Below are 20022 nucleotides of genomic sequence, written 5' to 3'. Positions count from 1 at the left end.
CCATAATGGTTAGCGAACTCAGCGCGCCAGATAGATCAGTCTACCGTGGTCGTCCCTTTGGCTGTACTTACATTTTTGGTATCTGAACTTTGTCAGCATCATTCTGTCGACCAAAGTCGTGCCAGGGTCGGGAACGGGGTGCCGTCGCAGCGCCGGGCCCCGCAACAGCGGCCGCCGTCGACGAACCGCCCAACGATGTGGTCGGACTCGGTTGGCTACCGTTGATCGTTAGATTGCGCTGCAGATTGGCCACGCAGGCGGGTATATGGCCGGCGGCGTTCGGATCGACCATACCGATCGGTGCCTGGCACGGTTCCGTATAGTCAAACTGCTGCTGGACGTTGTTCTGGTCGCGCGGCGTAATCGCATCCGCACCGATGCCCGAATCCGGGCTCGGCAGATCCACCGTTAGGCCGGCCGACGTGATCGTCTTGGTGTAGATCGAACCGGTCTTTGTGAAGCGACCCTCGTACGTAGTGGCTGGCTGCGGACCTTCGGAGTCGGGTGCCGTACCGTAGATGGTCCGGGCCGGTGCGTAACCCTGGTTGTCGAAATATTCACGGTACGTGTACGGTTCTGTGATGAACGTTGACCCACCAGGGCTGATGGGATATGCAAGGGAAATATTCGTAGAAAAATGAGTCATTAATACAAGGTATTTGTTATTGTTAATCGTATTTTCATCCGACTAAGACATCACAATAAATTATATCTTCATCTCCACTGCTAATTGTATGTATGTGTACTTACCCAAGTCTATTCGGCGGATACATGTCATACTGAGCGTAAGAGCTGGGACTGGGCGAATTAGTATTCACATTGGAGCTTGCCGTTGCCGCTGTACTATTCTGGTGGGAAGGACCCTAGACAAAAGACAAAACAAATAACGTTACTATCAAATATAACACGCACACACCTAAAAAAGGAAATCAAACAAAGATATGCCCATCATTCGTTCGGTAGTCACCTCTTTTTTTTGGCAAACGTTTTTTTTGTCCCCAAACACACAGAAAACTGATAACCCTTGGTACAGTTTTTGCAACACCCAAAACCGTTCAACACCTTTCTAATTACCACCTGTTTGGGGTCCGCGGCCTGGGGACTTTTGCAACGAGACAAAAAGTGAAAATCACTAAATCTCCCCCTGCAGGCCAATCCGGATCAGAAAGCGGGCGTTTGATATACCTGTCACCCTTGCCGCTAGTCCCCCCCGCAGCAAACCCCACCCGATTCAGTGAGGTACAGTGCAGACAATCGAACAAAATCCGTTGCGTGATACCCGACGGAGTCGCAATCTTGGCAAAGATTCCACCTGTTGTTGTTGAGCCGTAGGGGGTGTTTATACGCCAGGGTTCAAGCGTTTAATTTTTAACTCTTTTTTTTTTAAACACTCGCAGCAAATCTGTTGCAGCATACCCACGAGATTTCCTGCCTGAGACTGTGGGAGCGACAACCACACCCACCCCGCCACCTTCCCGGCTTTCTTCACCCCTGATCGACCAGGTGCTGTCAAACCCATCAAAAAGGAAGGCGAACGAAAATATAAACGTCAAATGTCCATGCCGATTCGGTTCGATCGATTGACGGATTTCTAGCTGGCTTTGTGTGTTTTTTTTGTTGGTGTTGTGTTAGTCTTGTTGTCTGTCTGCTCCTCCTCCTTTCATCCGGCGGACAGTTGTTGATCATGTCCGTAACGTTTGTTGAGGCGCTGGCCGGAAAGCAGCGGCAAACCGTGCAGAAGGGGATTTGTTTTTATGTAAATATGCTAATTTTCAGCTTCGATTGATAGACGAACAAAAAGGGATGCGAAGCAGTGGTGCACATTTTAGGCTAAGCTCGGACGGAGCTTGTTGAGCTGTGTGTGGGGCTGGAGATGGGAGAGATCCCACAGCGAACCGTAAAGCCATTTAATAAAGGTGATATGAGTGATAGTGTTTAATTCGTCTTGATCGAAGGTTTGAACGGTTCGATCACGTTCGAGGAAAAAAACATATACACGCACACACACACACATACGGAAGGCTAGGATTACCCCGGTGGCAAAAAGGGTAAAGGCGATTAAGTCCTCACTCGTTTCGGGTACGTCGTTGGAAAGCGATCAGAAAGGTTTTGGCTTTGAAATAGATAAAATCCAATCACTCGTTGCTGTTAATCAACCATGCTGTTTGTAGCATATCTCTGTTCATCCCCCCCTTTAAAAAAAACCCTATTGTTTCTTGCTCTACTTTGTTCCAGTTCACTTGACGATTCCGAAATCCTTCATCACGCTCGTCATCTTCCGAATGCGGCAAATCACGAGCTTTTGGGGTGGAAAAACAAACGAGACCACGCAACTCAGGGAGAGGACATTCGACAGCTTGGCGGCAACCTGTCACGACGTTCAGACGGGGGAAGGGGGTTACACTCTAATATACCCGAAAAAAAAACCAAAAACACCCGAAACGACCCCAAGGGTGACAGAACACAAATATTCGGAGCGACGGCGTACGACATTGCTTACCTGCAGGTAGATCTGCGTGCTGCCGGGGGCAGCATACATGGTTTCCGTTGAAGGACTTCCAGGGCTGGGTGGAGGTTCTTTAATGTGCACCGAAGGCGACGATACCTATAGTGCGTTCGGTGCAGTTTTCAGCACGGCCACAACACAAGCGACACAAATTACCGAAAGAGTCAACCATAGAGAATAGCCGCCGAAAAAGGAGAGAACGAAAAGAAAAACAGTGAAAGGGTTTAGTAAATTTAGAAAACTATTTCTCCCAATGTCGAATGCAACAACAGTTTGGTGGAAATAGTACGATCGCCATTCCGTTCGTCCGGCGTCTCGATGGGATGCGAAAATGCCAGCGATTTGGCGCTTAGGGGATAATTGAATTTTAATTGAACGAGAAAACGTCGCCCAAAGGCACGCCGGAGACGCGGGCGAAAAGAGCTGAGCTGATCGATAAGCGACGAACCCGCACTGTGGTGTGGGGCCTTGTTAAAAGCTTCATTCAAGAAAACATAAATCTTACAAACGCAACCGAGACCGGGCGTGTGCATCATAATGCGATGCGGGCGAAGGAAGGAGAAGAGGGAGAATGGGTGCGGAACCACAGCGACACGGGTCGGCGGGCACCTGATTTAATGCGTTCGGTCGTTGGCGCCAACAAGGATGCGATGGAATCGTCGCACTCAAAACCGTTCCTCGGCAATTTGTTAGCGTCACAGCGCCTGTCTCGGGCTGGCCGTGGTGCGCGAAGGTGGATTATTGAATGAAGCTTTCACACTGCCCCGTTTTTGCACGTGTTTGCAGCCAAAGGTGGGAAATGGATGAGATAGAATCTATCCCGGGGGATGACGGCTAGGGTTGTGGGACGACATGCAAGAGTCGATATCTGCCTCGGTTTCGAGCGATCGTGAAATGATGGAAACTACAAACTAACTGTGTGGTTATGTGGAATGAATGTAATAGCGGCATGGAGCAACACAAGCTGAGCATGGATTAATTAAAAGAACGCATGATCGTGAACGCAACGAGGACGATGTGCGATGAAGATGTAAAGCCGGACGTTCATCATTGATTTGTATGGTTTAATTCTGATTAAATCTTAACATGCTTTACAGAGACCCGAACGCACTGCAAGATGAATGTGAAGTGAAGTTTATCAATCGGAAAACAGTTTAATTTATATCCTATGGATCTTAGAATTACTATTGCTATACAATAAAATAAAAAAAACACCACCAGTAATAACAGTGTGTTTTTGTTTTGCTTGCTACACAAACCACCCAAACACGCACGCGTTTATCTTCGTCATGCCCAACGGTTATCGCCACCGTAGGCTTTGCGATTATGAAACACTTAACGACGGCTTTGGATTGATCGCAAAAAATGGCATAAAAAAGCTGAAAATGATTGATCAGCATCCGTCGCTACCTGAACGCAGCTCATGCCGGCGGCTAGCCGCTGGCTGGGCGGGGGGATTTTGTCTGTGTCGTAATGGCGAAATGGTGATTAAATCTAGAGCGCTAGACTAGTGAGACAACCCCGTCACAGAAGGGGTAACAAAAGTCCAGCTCAACACAGGGAGCTAGCAGGGAGGTTGTGTGCGATAAAACGCTCACTTCCTCGTCAACAATTCGGTTGAACTCGGTGATGATATTCACTTTTTTTGAGACGGAGAATTCAATCAGCATTAGCTTATACATCGTACCATCTCCAAGCTGGCATCAAATTGTGCATTTCACGCGACTACTTTAAAACCTAACCGGGCAAAACGGTCTGGGTACGATTGTATGTTGCCTTTGGTAAATTGAGATCCTGGGCGAAAGCATTCATGAGCCTCATCATGGACCCCAACAGTTCGTTTCGTTTAAATTTTGCCCATTTTGGGGGGAGATCATTGATTAAAACGCATGTATCTGGTTATTGCTTCTTCCACATAAAAAAAAAACAAACTTCGTCCCATTCGTCTCGTCTCCAGGTCGTTTCATTTTCTAAACACACATTCCCATAAATTAATGTTTTCTGTTTGATTGATTTTTGTCTTGCGTTGGGTTTCTTGTTACATAGTTTGTCTTATCAAAGACTAAAGCTCAAACGAGCCCGAACGAGTCGAACGAACGAATCAAACAGATACACGAACGTAGGAAGAATGCGTAGAGAGCAGAGAAAAAAAATGGAAAGAAACGACAAGGAAAATATGTTTCACAAAAAAAAAAACAGAAAAACAAACGATCTCGATGCGAACGATGATTCTAATCAAAACGACAACTGTCAAAATTCAATTTCCGTTGAGCTTAATGATGGTTCTCATTCCTTTGCTGTCGATTTAACATGCACGGGGATGATTGATTTGTTTTGCGTACACGTTACTCATTTGTTCGATTGAGATGATTTGAAAAGAGTATTGTTAGCATTTCTCTCCCCCACTTGGCGTTTGCGTTGGTTGAGCACATTAACCGAGATTATTTTTAATAAAATTCCAATTTCAATACATGATTGACCTTAGGATTGCTAGTAACATTTTAAAGCTACAGAAGGCAAGGATTTTTTTGGTAATCATGCTGTGGCATTCAATAAGCCCAGTGAATAAAAACATTGCAGACAAGATCAGCTACTGTTACGCAGTCCGCTCGTTCGGCTTCCGCTTCAGCATGATTCTAAACCGTCCCAATACTCCTTCTCGAACCACCCCCTGGTTTGATCTGGTTTGGGTAATGTTTACTTTGATGTTTAGACACAGCGCACAATGCAGACAAACAAACAAATGATCAAACAATGAAGCAACATTAAAAAAAATCCCCACAAGCACAACACTTCAGCAAGGAACAAAAAAAAACCTTCGCACCGAATATGGATGTCGATCAATAAACTGTCCGTTCGGCCAAATGTAACCGCGGGCTTAAGGGCGGTCCGTTGGCCGAAGGACGACACTCCAAAACGAAGCATTGTGTGAGCAAATAACCTCGCGAAACGAAACAAACCTACATCGAACACGGTAACAAGGTACACGCAGAAACACAGCATCCAAACAAAAAAAAATGTAATCGAAAATGGATCACATTAGCGCAAGCGCGATTGATACGCGCTGTCAGAGAATGAGTCGTTTGTCGTTAATTTATGAGAGCGCATAAATGAAGCTGGACGGGACCGAACTGCCAGCGGTTCCGCATGCGATGTGATCGCGAGAATGTAGTGATTGGGATTATTTTTGATATTATTTTTTGTTTGTTTTGTGTTTTTGGCAGTCAACAGTCAACCTGCTTGGGTGAATAAAAATACCCACAGTCAGGAAAAAAACGAATCGGAACACCTCTGCGTTAATCCATTTGCTGAGCTCATTAAAAAAATGTTCAAAATTTGTACTGGAATTAGCTTGATTTGCTTGCAGCAGGTCCAACAGAAGAACGAAAGGACATTCATTAACAACATTGAGACAAAAAAGTTAAAATCCCATTTTCTGATTAACCGAAAATGAAGAAATTACACGAACATATCCAAAAAAAACAAACAATAATGAGAAGCAACACAATAAAACAAACCAGAAAAGCACGAAGAAAGTGAAAGAATTTTCTGCGAAGGATGTGATGAGAATGGTGCGGAAGAAGGCAAAAGCATCAGCATCACCTGTATTTGGTAGCCAGTTGATGATTTATATAATTTACGCAAAAATGTATAAAGTTATTCCGGTAGCCCGTTAAACAAGTTTCGCATGAAACGAACGATTGATTCCGATACGCGACGGTTGCGTATCAAGTGACAATTTTTTCTGCGCTTGTCTGCTTTCCAGGTTTGCTGTTTTCCGTTCCCTGTTTCACGCCATTCACTTCAAACTAAATTGGCCACATCGCAAGCGATTCATCTGAAGAAAACGTTTTCTTTTTTGCAACTTCTCTTGTGTTGCAACTGATTGAAATTTGATGGTATAAATTTCAATGCATTCAGTATCGATAAGGGAATCAATAAAATGTATGCAGGCTCTGATCGTGCAGGATTAAATGGTGATAAAACACGCGATGATCTAACTAAACTCCGCTCCGTAACAAGTTCAATCGGTCGGGCGTGTGCAACTCTTCAAACTGGAGCATAAAATGGTACGTCTGTCTTCGTTTCGCTAATTTATCGGATTAGCGCTTTATGGCGCAAAGTGCAGCGTAATAAAATAACAATGAAATCATTTATTTCGCGCGGGTGTAGTGAAAGTATCCGCGGCAAACACCACAATCGATCTCGATCCTGCGATCGTTTCGGTTTCGGTGGGGCAACTTTCGAAACGCAAAAACCGAAGGATTTTATCCGACTTCGTCCTGCACCTCGCCATCACAGCCACACTTCGGACTGCATTTGCAGACGGTGGCGGCTGTGGGAATGGTCCAACAATCCGAAGCGCCGAGAAAAAAGATGGACGAACGATTTTTATGGACGGCCCTTCCTTGATTCAGCTCAAATTGTGTATTTAATTTTTGCCATCCTCGCGAAACTGCACACCCCGCATTTCGTTCCAGCCAATCACACAAAAATGGCGTACCGAAAGCCGTTAAAGTTAAGTGCATTTTCACATTTAATATTTTTTAATTGCGTACCCATTTTACGACACACGTATCGTGCACGTTTCGGGATGTAGCATTTGCTGTCGAAGGAATGACCCAACCCAGAATCTCACGGGGCCCAGGGGTGGAATGTTTTTATTCACTGATTTGTAGAGTTGTTTTTTTTCTCTCGAAAGAAACCAATAAGCGGGACGAGTTTGATTCGATTTATTCTTCGTCCAAATTTCATTTCATTTAAACCGCGTCGAAAGAAAATTAATTATAAATTCGACAAAGACGATTATCGAATGCACACATGGTTGTGGATGTGTTATAAACGTTGATTGGTTTCCTTGCCAAAACGAAATGGCACATTTGATGGTTCGTAATCGTCACACTGTGAGCGCGAAAATGGAAATGGAGACCGGGATGGTCACCCAAAAATTGGAGCAAAATGAGAAGTCGATTAGCCGCGCTCGGTGACCAGCTCACGCATATGGTTCGATTGCTTTCTTACCACAAACGATGGATAATCAATGACTAGCTTACAACAGCACCACCCATGTCCCTTGCGATGTGAAGTATGCTTTCGCAGGGGTATTGGAAATTCCGTTTCGAATTATTCAACGGTAAGAAATACGACTCCATACCATCCATTGCAGTGCCGAAAGAAGATCTAATAATTTCTGAAAAAGAATTAATTAACTCCCTTCCGACCGAGGAGTGTTTGAAACCTCACGATCACCTGCTGGCTTGCCACTGAGCGCTGTGTTTTGTCCAATATTTTGTTCACAGTTTTCTCTGCACACGATCTATCTCTCTCCCTCTCCATATCTTTCTTACTGAAAGTCAACCGTACAACCATACCATATACACGTATCACACGCAAAAGCATTGCTCTATCTGCATCGAAATTATTACCTTCGATTCTTAATTATACTCAATAAATTTGGATTTTATTTATCGCCCGTACGCGATTGGTCCATGCGAAAGAAACGAAAGACTCCAAGCGACGAACCTTTCGGGGATGGGGCGAGAATTTTGGAACATGCGTGTGTGTGAGAGAGAGAGCGAGCGAGCGAATTTCAAACGATTGAAATTGGAATGAAATGTTCGCCCGTTACCTCCCCGTGTGATGACGGTCACCGGGACCGTGTAAAAGCCGACGCTGGTGACAATCATCATGATGAAGATGATGATGATGATGATGATAGTATTGGCCTATTCAGTGAATACCGATCGGGAATAGTAATATAATGATCGGCCCCGAATCAAGCCCCGAAATCTAGCGTGGCACCACAAACATACACACGACAGCAAACCCCGTCCGAGGTTCCAAGGGGTAGATTGGTAGCTCATTTAATTTTTAATCAGATTTCACAGACGTAAAAGGTTGAGATTTCTGTCGGCTTCGGATTACCCGGCGATCGCAATCGATGCGCTCGCGCGAAAGGGTACGACGCGTTTGGAGGGGGGAAGTGGCGCATTATGAATATTTATGCGTCAGATTAGGTTATGCTGCGGTACCTTCCCCCACTCGCGTCCATAAGGACGGAGGGGTAAATCTGCATAATTTTCTAGCACTCTCCATCCGCCTCCCTTTGTTTTCGGCCACTCGGTGTGTCCTCGCGCGCAAAGCTAGCGCGCCCCCAAGGCCGTGTGTACCGATTGATCTTCCAATTTTCATCACCACCAGCATCGTTTGATTGGAAAACGATCGTCGCATCGTCGGTGGAACGATGTGTGCAATTAGCGGAAGCTGCTGCACCGTACGGGGTTGGATTTGTGTTTCGGGGTTTTGGAGCGCTACAATTAAGCGAGTGGGTGACATTATTTTCTCCACACCCTCACACACAACACCTTTCATCAGCGCTATTGTTTGCCGTTTCTAAAACGCCATGGAGGCATGGAAAACCGAAACGGTTGTATTATTAATTTACCCAACGGATCGGGAAGACACATTCCTATCGCATGATTGTTTTCTCACCCGCAGCGCTACACAAACATTACCTCATTTTTCGTCGCTAATTAATGATAAATCTACTAATAGTTGGAAACATTCCGTTCCTTTCCGAATGGGTCTCTCATCCCCTTCCCCCAGTGCTGGCTTACTCATAAATTAGCACCACCCGGGAGTTTTGGTAGGGTGGTTTGGTGCGCAGATAAACGTGCCATCGAGAAGCCACTTTACTTTAGCGTCGTTCTTTTCCGTTTTTTTTTGTGTTGTTTTGTTTCATGTTACGTTCCGATATTTATTTCCCACCATATAGGAAGACGGCAAAAAAAGCAAGCACACATTTCAACTGATAGGAACAAACAAAACACTATCACGACCTCCCGCTATTGGGTCATCCAAAGTCCCGTCGGTTCGCGGTTCGCTCTGTGTGTGTGTGTGTGTGTTTCGGTGCAGATGGGCAGCTAATTTATGCCGTTCCGATAATAACTCGATAAATTGTCATTTGTTATGCACGGCTGCGTGCTGGCGTGAAGCAACCCACACACTTCAAGCACACACGAGTGTTTGTGGTGTGTGTTTTTTTTTATTTTGCTCACCGGAAAGCTGCTCAAAACTTGAAGGCTTCTTGGTGGCAAAAAAAAACACAATACAATGCCGGTACAAGAACCTTACGGGAGGTTCATGCTTTCCTATCAATTTGCGTGACACTGGCAAGAAACGCTTCATACACCACCGTAAGAATCGACCGGTCTCCTTCACGTGGTACAACGGCAACGGGAAAGGATGATAACAGCAAACCGGGTTGATAAGTGGGGAACATTTCGAAGGCGATCGGAAGTGTCCATCAGCAGGAAATGAAACGGTCTCATTAAGCAACGGCTAATGACTGCCAAACGTTTCACACTGTTGGGCGCGTTGAATTGAAGCTTTGTTTCGACTTTATTGCAGCACTTGTGGATAGCGTATTGCAGGGCGTCTTTTGATATGGGCCATGTTGTGTCTAATATAAGCGTTTGTGAAATTACACTAATATGAATACAACATTTTATCGCTCATCCTCGTTTCATAAACTTATGAACAATTTGTATCAATTTTCCCTTTTATGTCACACAAAAACACATGCACGTCCAGCATGCGATAACGAGCAGGATAAATACGCGAAGATGGTGTTTAAGATAGCGCATCGCAATAAGACGGCACCATCACGCACGTTTGCTCGATCCTTTCATTGAAACATCGTACAGCACGCAACGTTGCTTCAGCAACATTCAGCTCTGCTCAATTCCGCAACGCATCGAATTGTTTCACGTGACTACCGTACAGGTAAAACAATTCGACTCCATCACGCACAACCCAAAGGCGTGCCACATTAAGGAACAATTATGCGCAGGACAAATCGGCGGGCAAAGAGCGAACACAACGCAGGAAGAAGAGTAAAGAAGGTTTGTGTGGGCAACAAAAAAAAAACACAAGAAATTCAGGAGGTCATCATGTGAGGCACCACTAAGCGGCAGTATCGGAAAGGACGAAACACTTTCGGACACGAGAAGCACGTTCACGATCGTTCGATGCACACACGTAAACACCACGCACTGAGATACACACATGCGGGGCGCGCCCGCGAAGTTTGGTAAATTATCCGATCAGCAACAGTAAAAGACGGGCGCCCAAACACGTCCTTTTCGGTCCGTACAAATTTTGCCTTAAACTGTCATATTTAAAATAAATTACTGTCCACTCACACGGCACGTAAAATTGCTGCATTTTTGCTTTCCCAATCATTACGCGAATGGCGGGAAAGAAGAGTGTCCTTTTACTTTTTCCACATACAGTGCGACGCGTTTTTACAAGAATTAAAGGACCAGTGGGGACGGAAAACAAAACTACCCGATTCACTGTTGCTGGCAGCACGTATACAGTTGTCGATCGATCGAAAGGGATTGTTGAAATATTTGTGTCCAGATGTAGTTTTTTTTTACAGGTCGAGCATAGTTTATCGGCACGCAAAGTTATGCTCGGGTATCGATCGGGCACCGTTTCTGCACAGTCGTAACGAAACGCGAAGTTGCGCACTTCAGGTCGATTGTTGATCATCGATCATCTTTAACAATGCTTTGCCTTACTCTCTTTACTACGAAAATAGCCACACTAACCAAAATGCGTTGTTTCCATCATTTCACGAGCTTTGTGTAGGGACTCTTTTCAACCATTCGATCGGGAGTAAGAACGGACGGACACAAAAAAAGGCAAACATAACTCACCAGAAATCAAATTGGTAAAGGACACACTTTTTCTACGATTAAATTGTGAGGACTTTTATGAGTGTAAAATACTGGTCGACACTATTCTTCACAGGTGGTTGAATATTTGCTCACGAGTGAAATAATCTCTGCAACAAATTTCCTCCGCTTCTTGACGCACCGACAGAAAACACGAAGACACCAATAAACACCTTTAATAACACTTTTTCTCGAGTCGTGATGGCTTTAATTCACACTTTCCGGCCCTGTGCCGTGCAACCTTAGCGCGCACAATTTATGGTACGGTTTCGTACAACTGTGTAAGGACAAATGTGTAACACACGGCACTAGAAAAATTCTCCCGCACGCACGAGCACGCACCCGCAACAGTGCACGAGGAACAGCGGACGACGACGATGAACAGAAAACGCACGCACGTTCACTCGATCTCGATTCATCAACGTCTTTTGATAGACTAAATCAAGCACCCGGGGCCCGCGTAATCAGAGTGCGCTGATGAGGTCCGTCCTCGACGTCGCCGGTCGGTTTTGTCGGGTGCGTTTAAGCGCAATCCCTCCGGCCCCGGGAGGGTGGGAAGGGAAGCAGAAATGGGAGGACGGCGAGGAACGCACTCTGTTTGCAGGGAAAGGAATACCCACCAGGAAAGCGGTGTGGAACACTCCGAGTGCGTGCGAAAGAAGCGGGAACGTGTGAGCACGAGCGGGAAGCATTATGTGCCGGGTGATCGGTGAGCGAGATCGAGCCTGCGCTCGGAACTCGCGACGCCGCACGAAGAAACGAAAACGAAGGAGAAAGAAAGCAAAAGGGAGAGCAAAAGCGAACACGGGAATGGAGCGAAGAGATAACGAAGACGTACGTACGCTGGTGCACAAGGAAAAACCGGTAAGAAGTGCGTAGAAAGCAATGAGCAAGAGGTTTCCTTCATCCTTGGTAGGGGTTGCGGAGGGATGAAGGGAATGGAGAACCTAGGGAAAAGGGCACTCATGTGTGGCAGAAGTACGCGAGCAAGGAGGACGGCGAATAGGATGACGGTGATGGATGCGCAAAGTATACGCGCGCACATACCTCAAAACACACAGCGTAGATCGAAAAAGTGTTTTCCTTTTCCAAAGGTACCTCCACTCATTCAGGGCAGGGTGAGTGATTTCTAGGCCCTTATTCTCTGGGAGGAGAATTCCTGTCCTATTCTGAGTTCTAACACACCGTAGTCGAATTCGTGAAGGATTCCATGAGTATCCTGGCAGAGGTAGAAGTCCTGGTATGGTTGTAACTTCTCTAACTTTATGTTGTCCAAATTCTCATTGCTTTAAAGTAACAATATTCAAGTGAAGATCTCCCAGACACCTGTAATGTCAAACCATCACATGCAGCTTCTAAACAATAATGCATTGCAAAACATGTTCCCGTTTGCAGAATTCCCCAACGACGTTCAGCTGTCCTTGAAATTGTCTCACATTACAAATAAACCTGAACGTACAACCCTTTACGCATGTGTTCGGTGTTCTTTTTTGGGTTTCCAAAAAAACGCCAAAAACCCATAAAACATCATGACGCAAACACACACCCCGAACTAGAACGTCCGAAAGTTGCGTCTGGTTGCGACGAAGAACGACTGCGCCGCACAGCGTACTCTCGGCTGCTTCTTCACCGGCAACTTCCTTTACGCGTGTTCCAGGATCCACCGCACGTCCTCTGCAATAGCGCACAGAATGGGCCATAAAACTATGGAGGGCATATCTTCACCTTCTCTCTGCGGCGTCCGGGTCGTTTAATGTAGAATTTTTAGTGCCACATTTCCCGGCCCTTGTCACTTCACCCAGGTGGCCAGGTGGGAAAGCTGCTCCACGGCCAGCGACAGCATCGTGGGCTAACATTTTGCGTTTTATGTTTCCGCTTTTCTAGCGCAAAAGGCGCAGAATGCGCAGAAAACGGCGCAGAACTTCCATCAGTGGAAACTCCCGGTGCCGGTGGTGTTAGACGTGTAGATTTAGATGTTGAAAGCAGGAAACATTTTAATGGTTCACGCGGGTTTGCAGAAGCAGCGTTAGACACTAAAACCGACAACCAGCCGACAGAGAGTGCGAACGGAAACGCACGGGTCAAACAGGCAAGAATGGGTTATGGTTTTATGGCGTTGCAACACTTGAGATTCATTTTCTCGGAACTGGGTATGCTTTTTCGTTTAGTTTGTTTTTATTATTTTGGTAACTTATTCTAACATTCTAAACAATAACGAAACGTCTTCAAGACATACCTTGAACGTGACATGCTATGCTGCAGGTTAAATGCTTAAAATTGGCCATTGTTTCAAAGACAACTTCGACAGGACTTAAAAAAAGAAATAAAAAGGAAAAGAGACTTCGGGGTATGAATAAAAATAGCATTGTGCTGAAGCCTTTCCATAAGAATACTCATAATCATAATGCATTCTACGTTGCATTTGACACAGCATAAAGCACCCCGATCGATTACCGATTTCTAATCGGCTAATTGAAAACTGAATTGCCACCAACAGTCACATATTGGTTGACAACCATCGGCTACCCCTTGCACCATCATAATGCAACCGATTGCATTTTCAAGTGGTTCCACGCTGCGCGATGCAATTGCTCCCTGTCGTGTGTTAGAGTGTGCATTTTGTGTTTGCAAACAAAAAAAAACTGTCCCTCCCGGTAAAGTGTGGCTAGCAAAAGGTAATTCTGCGGAAGGGGTTGGTTCTTTTGGAAGGAACTGGTACGCGTGCAATGGTTGCGAACGGTGTGTCGCAGAAATCGGATCAATATGGAAATATGGATTCGCAACCCTTTCTTTCGCACCCAGCGCACGGGAAAAGGGTTCGCCAAAAAAAAAAAACGGCATGGCAGGGAACGCGTTACGTCGCAGGGTGCTTTCACCATGCGTGTGTGTACTTTCGTTTGGAAAGGACGTGATATTGGGGAGCGATGACAAATCGAAAGGATGTTGATGTGGTGTGATACAAAAGGGAGCATAATAAACATAATTGATACGATTGACTTCCCAAAAAACGGATTAAAATGATATTTTAAAGCAAAAGGATACGCAAAATAAATGCCGTAAGGACGTGTTTATAGTTTGTATAACTCATTGCTCGTTAAAAGATCGAAAAGTGAACAAAGCTCAAATCAACCCGCTGTATTTAAATTACTTTGTGCGAAATAGAAAGGAACCGAAAGGATAGTACTGGATCCTATAAAACAGGAACAACAACCCCACCCTTTGGCGAGGGGGAGTAAAAGGTGTCTCAAAATGCACTCCCTCCCGAAAAGAGAGTGTCAAAATAATTCGATCGTGCGCAACGACGAAAACAACAGCCGCGCAAAGCAGTAACGAAACCATCGGGAGCATACTCGCGGGGCGTCAATCGTTTCGGGCCAGCACGGCCACACACTTATCACTTCAACTCGCGATAATGTAGCGCAAATAGTGGCGGCGTTCGCTTCCACTCTAAAATCGGCTCCTTAATTCACCCCCTTTATGGACGTGCGCAACGTAACACAAACAGCAACCAGGACGCGGGCGAAAGTTGACTGGCAGTGATCGGTCAATATTATTCCACCTTGTCAGACGCAACAGACAACGAGTGGAGCAAAAAGGATCCCCTTTTTTGCGATCAAACGTGATGATAGTGGGAAAGGGAGGGTGAAGAGATGGAGGGTTGGAAAAAGGACAACCATAGAAGATCGTGTACGATCGGGTTGCGATTGATTGTGCTAGGGGTAAAAGATAAAATCCCCCAATCCTTCTCGCTCGCTTTAACGATCCTTACACAATCATATATGCATGGAAAACGCGGCTCGTTGAATGGAAGGATTTGTTGTTATCGTTTTTGTTCCCCTTTTTTACTGTACGGGAGTAGTGGCGCTTTCGTTTGCGTTTCGGCAGAACCATATATGGAAGGTGGAACATGCAATCACAGTACACACACACGCACACCAACGGAAGGAGAAATCGCGAGCAAACGAGAAATATGCGGCTTTTGTCAGCTGTCAGGGTAAATTAAATTATCGGCAAATTGAAAGTATCCCATTTTTTCGCCTTTTCTGTTTTGATTGTTTGGGAAGGATAGTGTGCGTTGTTTAATCAATGCTTTCGTCAACTCAGTGAAGGTTGTCCTTCAGGAGAAGAATAAAACTGTGTTATATAAATTTGCCGACACACATGGTGTGCTGTAACGAGCAAGTGGGATGATGATTGGTTTTGATGGATTGCTGGATGTTCTTAACAGTCTTTCGTGAGGAAGTAAACGGAGATGAATTCCACATTAGTTTGATCTTTGAGCTAAAATTTTAGTGGTCAACACCAGGAGTTAACGGAAATTTTATCCCAGTACATTGGAACAGATTTTTCCGTTGAGATAGTTGAACATTAATCCAAATGAAACAATAGAACACCCCGAACGAATGATGAGTATACCCATACCGCGATCTAGTGATCGAACCGAATGCATATGCAGTAGTGTGAGAATGAGCACAAAACTCACCTTCTGGCTGCGCGGGTTTTTCGGCTCCTTGCGCAAATCTTCCGGTTCACGCTTCACGTTGATCGCTTGTGTTGATGGATGCGCACCAAGGAGCAGATCCTGTTTTGGGATAATGTTGTGATTAGCGTTATTGAAATCATAACGTTGGAAATTATAATAAGATCGTAAACATTTTTATAGTGTAATTTTGTAAAATTGATCAATGCATGGATTTTTCTTTTGTTTGATTTCAGAACAAAAGTCTTTTTAAAAAATAATAACAATGATTAAAATAAAAAGCAATGTAACGCATCATAACGCTTCTGGTATGCGCGCCAAACAAGGAAAACGTCTCTCGTACTCTCTCACTCATTTTACCACGCGGACGATTAAACACGCCCACTTTTCAACTGAGCAACAAAACCACGGTTCCATGAGCACCCCACAACGGGCACTCATGTGCGTGAGTGACTTTAGGTTTGTTTTGAATATGAATATGATTTTTTTATTCTGAAAATCGATCCTCCCGCCTGAAAGGATCCGTGCATAAACACGTTAAAACAATAATAACTTAAATAACATACCATTGCTTGCAGTGTCTGTCCATTAAGCTTGGCGCCCGCGTTTGTGCTACGCGTTGCACGTGTTGATGCGTGCAGATCCGACCGATAATTAGCCCCCGAACGCGTCATCACACGGCATTGGAAGGCGGCGTAAAGCGATCGTCATCAGCATCATTCAGCGCCGTCATTCATCGTTGTCATCGTTGTCGAGTGCAAGTGCAATTTGACCGTTGCATACGAACGCCAGGACGTAGCGCCGGAAATGAAATAAATAAAACCAAATAACATTTTTCATTAGAAACGAGCTGGGATGGGGCGGGCTGCTGCACGCTGCCAGCAACTGCTGAAAATGGAGTGTCATAAATTGTGTGAGATTATTATGTCGAAATATTCATTTGCTTCGCTCTTGGGGCACATTAAAATCTTCCTTTTTTTCATATTTTCGCCAAACTGTCGCCCGTGTACCGTCACACCCCCTGTTGCTCCCCAAGGGTTGGAAAGGTGTTTCCTGTTATTATTTTAATTATTTTTTTTTTTTGCAGTCGCACGGTCGAGAGTAAATCAGCTCGTCAGCACGTAAATGGATGCGACACGGTCAACATTAAATTCACGCTTTTGCGCGCATTTTACCATCAATGCACATTGGCCGAGAGGGTTGCACTTTTCACAAACAGCTTATAAAGCACACTTTAGCCAGAAACGACGCCCCAATGAGGCACCTTCTGGGCAGAAAATAAATCTCCCCATAAAGCTGTGCCGTGTGGCTGATTATCAATGAAAAACGCTCTGCCCTTATCCGTTGCAAAGGGGTTGGGTCTCCACCATCCCCGTGCACCGCTCCACCAAACCGTACGCCACTCCACCACGTGTGCTAGTTTTATAAATGCAATTAAAATATTTATCATTCGCTGTGCGGACGCATCCTGCCGGTGAAAGCCGGCGACTTCGAAAATAGGGAGAGGGCCGTGCAAACAACCTCGTTGAGAAAGATCATAAACATTTATGCTTTTATTGCCGCGCGTCGTGCTGTTTGGTTGCTCCCAACACGAACTGTGACTCTCGCATCAGTGACACTTGTTGCATCGGCGCGCCCGACAGATGGTTGGAGTTTTCTGGTGCATTCGTTTTATAATGAAATTTCATCAAATTTAGAGCAGATTTGCTGTGGAATGGGATGTGGATTTTATGACAAAAAAAAATCCAACGTTCGCGCCCTTACAAGTCCCGGTGATCGGCAGAGATTCTTCCCTTCAAACGCCGATGAAGAGCGTGGAACATTTTGTAGCTAATTAAGTTTTGAGAGTTTAAGCCCAAACGAACAAAGCGAACCAGCTGACGCAAATCGCACTCTAAACCGGGCGCGCTTGATCGGTTTTCGGGGAGACACCATAAAAAATTCGGCAGATTCAATTTACATAAAATCATAATAAATACCTCCTGCCTTTGGTTAGCCGTGCCCCGCGCTGTAGGTACTGCCGTCTTAGGGAAGTGCCCGTAACTGTTCGTCGGATAAAAAGGGACGAAAAATATGAGAGATTTCAACTGATTGATCGTAAAAAAGGAAGACAGAGTTGATCGTTTTTCGGGGGGGTTTTTTACCCTTTTCTTTGCTCTCGCACCCTTTCTGGAGGTGTTTTGTGAGGGACTAGCTTTCGTGAGGGGTTCCGAACGGCTGTTTTGCCAACGACTCTCCCAGATGGGCGTAGGTTATGATATTTGAAGTTGTGCTGCGTTGGATCTCTCTGCAAGATCAATTCTTTCTCGAAGCGTTGCATTTTTATTGACACCGAGAAGCAACAACGAAGAAAACAATCTTGCGCGATATCTGGAGCGATCGTAAATATTTTTATGTGCTCTCGTGTGTTCCGAAAACAGAACGATCCGAATGATAAAGAAAGGAAAAATAGCCTCCCCAACGTATTTATTGGTGTAAAATGTACGGTATTTAAATGGCGGCCTGGATGAGGGGTTTTGCGATTGATCGAGAGAAATTCGATTATGAACGCATCAGACCCAGCGCAGTGGAGCGATACTGAACGGGGGGTAGAACGTTATATGGTTATAAAACGGTTTACAACATACCACCGCCCAGTGGAGACTGTGAATTAACCTGTCTCCGAGGGCATAAAATCAAACATACCGGGCTGTGCCTTGTGGAAATACACGCCAAACGACCGGTGAGTGTGCTCAGCTGAGGGCGACAACCATACATTTGGTATGGTTTGCTATTGTTAGTTTGAAAGATTTTAGTACGGATGGAACGATTTTGTGGTGAAACAGTTCCGCTTCTATTTTACGACTTCGGTTGCATTTGTTCATTAAGGTTTGTAACCCGTTGAGAGGAGCGTGAAATATTATAAATTATTCATGATTTTTTTTTCATTTTACTCTGTGGGAAACGATCATATAAAAATCATACTGATGAAATATTGCGTTGAATAACTTGCCTTTGGCTAACAATGTTGATAACTTAACTTAAATTCTTCAACTTACGCTAAATTTTCAAACACTATTTACCAACAAACTACATCCTCACCCAAAAAGAACATATTGCAATAAACCCAGAATATGGCAACATTTTTCAATCAGCTTGATGGCTACGACGTCAAAAATTAGCCCATTAATTAGCTCGGAAAGGTTGAGTCCCCGAACACACCCGTCCTTCCGACGCTGCAATGAGAAAAGGGACGATGATGGGTTCTTTATAGCCCATAGTGATCGTGTAATTGTCGCCCATTTTTGGTGACGACTTGTCCGAATCTCCTGGCGGACGGCCATAAATGCGTCGTTTGTTTCGCATCGTATGCAACAACAGTGTGCCAGACAGGAATGCGCACAGGAAGTCGACCATAAAGTCACGTTATCGCACCGACAATGGGAGTTGGCAGGATATAAGGATGCCTCAGCAGTGACGAAACATGATGATGAGTTATTATTATTTATATAATTTTTTAAATAAATTGTTTCTAAAAATTTAAACATTGTAATATAACTAACAGTGAAAATTTTGCAAATACCCAATACTTTATTAGTAATTGAATATAAAATCCTCTAGTTTAATTCTTTAGGATTCGAAGATTTTGTACCAGAACCCTGTTGGTTTGTCGTTTGGGCTATATTCTTGTCTATTCATGTGTGTTAAAACATTTCTTGTACGCTGATGTCGCAAAGTAAAGTATCCATAGGCTCAAGATCAACGATGTCAGCACCAAGTTATTTTGTGGAAAAATTAAACCACTAACGAACCACCCTAAGCAATTGAAGCAAAAAAAAAGTTGATTGTTGTGACATTTAACGTTGTCGGTTGTTGTTTGACTGAAAGGTAAAAAATTACTGTGGCACGAAAAAAAGCCAATACGGTAGTCAAGTTGTCAAGCAATCACATTTCCACAGTTCACATTAGGTTCTCAAGGTTTCGGCGCGTAGATGTCTACGCGTTAAAATTCTTTCCAGATTACGTTTGCGCGTGGAAAGAAATGAAAACTAAACTTCTGGACAAAGCGAAAGCGAGACGCAAGAGCGATAAATCCACTGTCGGTATCGTACGGAATAATGAAAGGAAATTAATCTGGGATTTGAAAACGATCCTCTTTGCAGACGGTATTTGTACGACGCTACGTAGGTAGTTACTTCGTGCACCGTAATCGAGACCCCACACTGCAGGGAAATTCCCTATTATCGCATCGAAAGAGCGGCAGTGCGCGATCTCAGGACTCAGGAGCCCGATCAGCGCCTCTGGGTGGCTATAAA

General features: G+C 44.7%; 1 protein-coding gene across 1 annotated transcript in view; it reads right to left on the bottom strand.

Moving 5' to 3' along the window:
* The window catches only part of LOC128305572 (protein grainyhead-like), a 170397-nt gene that overhangs the window by 41670 nt on the left and 108705 nt on the right, over positions 1 to 20022 (bottom strand). Inside the window, exons 3-7 of the mRNA XM_053043081.1 lie at positions 16294 to 16339; positions 15731 to 15829; positions 2501 to 2605; positions 751 to 863; positions 72 to 602 (exon numbers count right to left, since the gene is read on the bottom strand). Coding sequence (XP_052899041.1) covers positions 72 to 602; positions 751 to 863; positions 2501 to 2605; positions 15731 to 15829; positions 16294 to 16339 — 894 coding nt within the window. The remainder of the gene's footprint in view (positions 1 to 71; positions 603 to 750; positions 864 to 2500; positions 2606 to 15730; positions 15830 to 16293; positions 16340 to 20022) is intronic.

Source organism: Anopheles moucheti, chromosome 3 (assembly GCF_943734755.1).
Source record: "Anopheles moucheti chromosome 3, idAnoMoucSN_F20_07, whole genome shotgun sequence".
NCBI classification, from domain to species: domain Eukaryota; kingdom Metazoa; phylum Arthropoda; class Insecta; order Diptera; family Culicidae; genus Anopheles; species Anopheles moucheti.
Note: the sequence above shows the minus strand (reverse complement) of the source record. Positions and strands in the feature narration are given on the sequence as shown.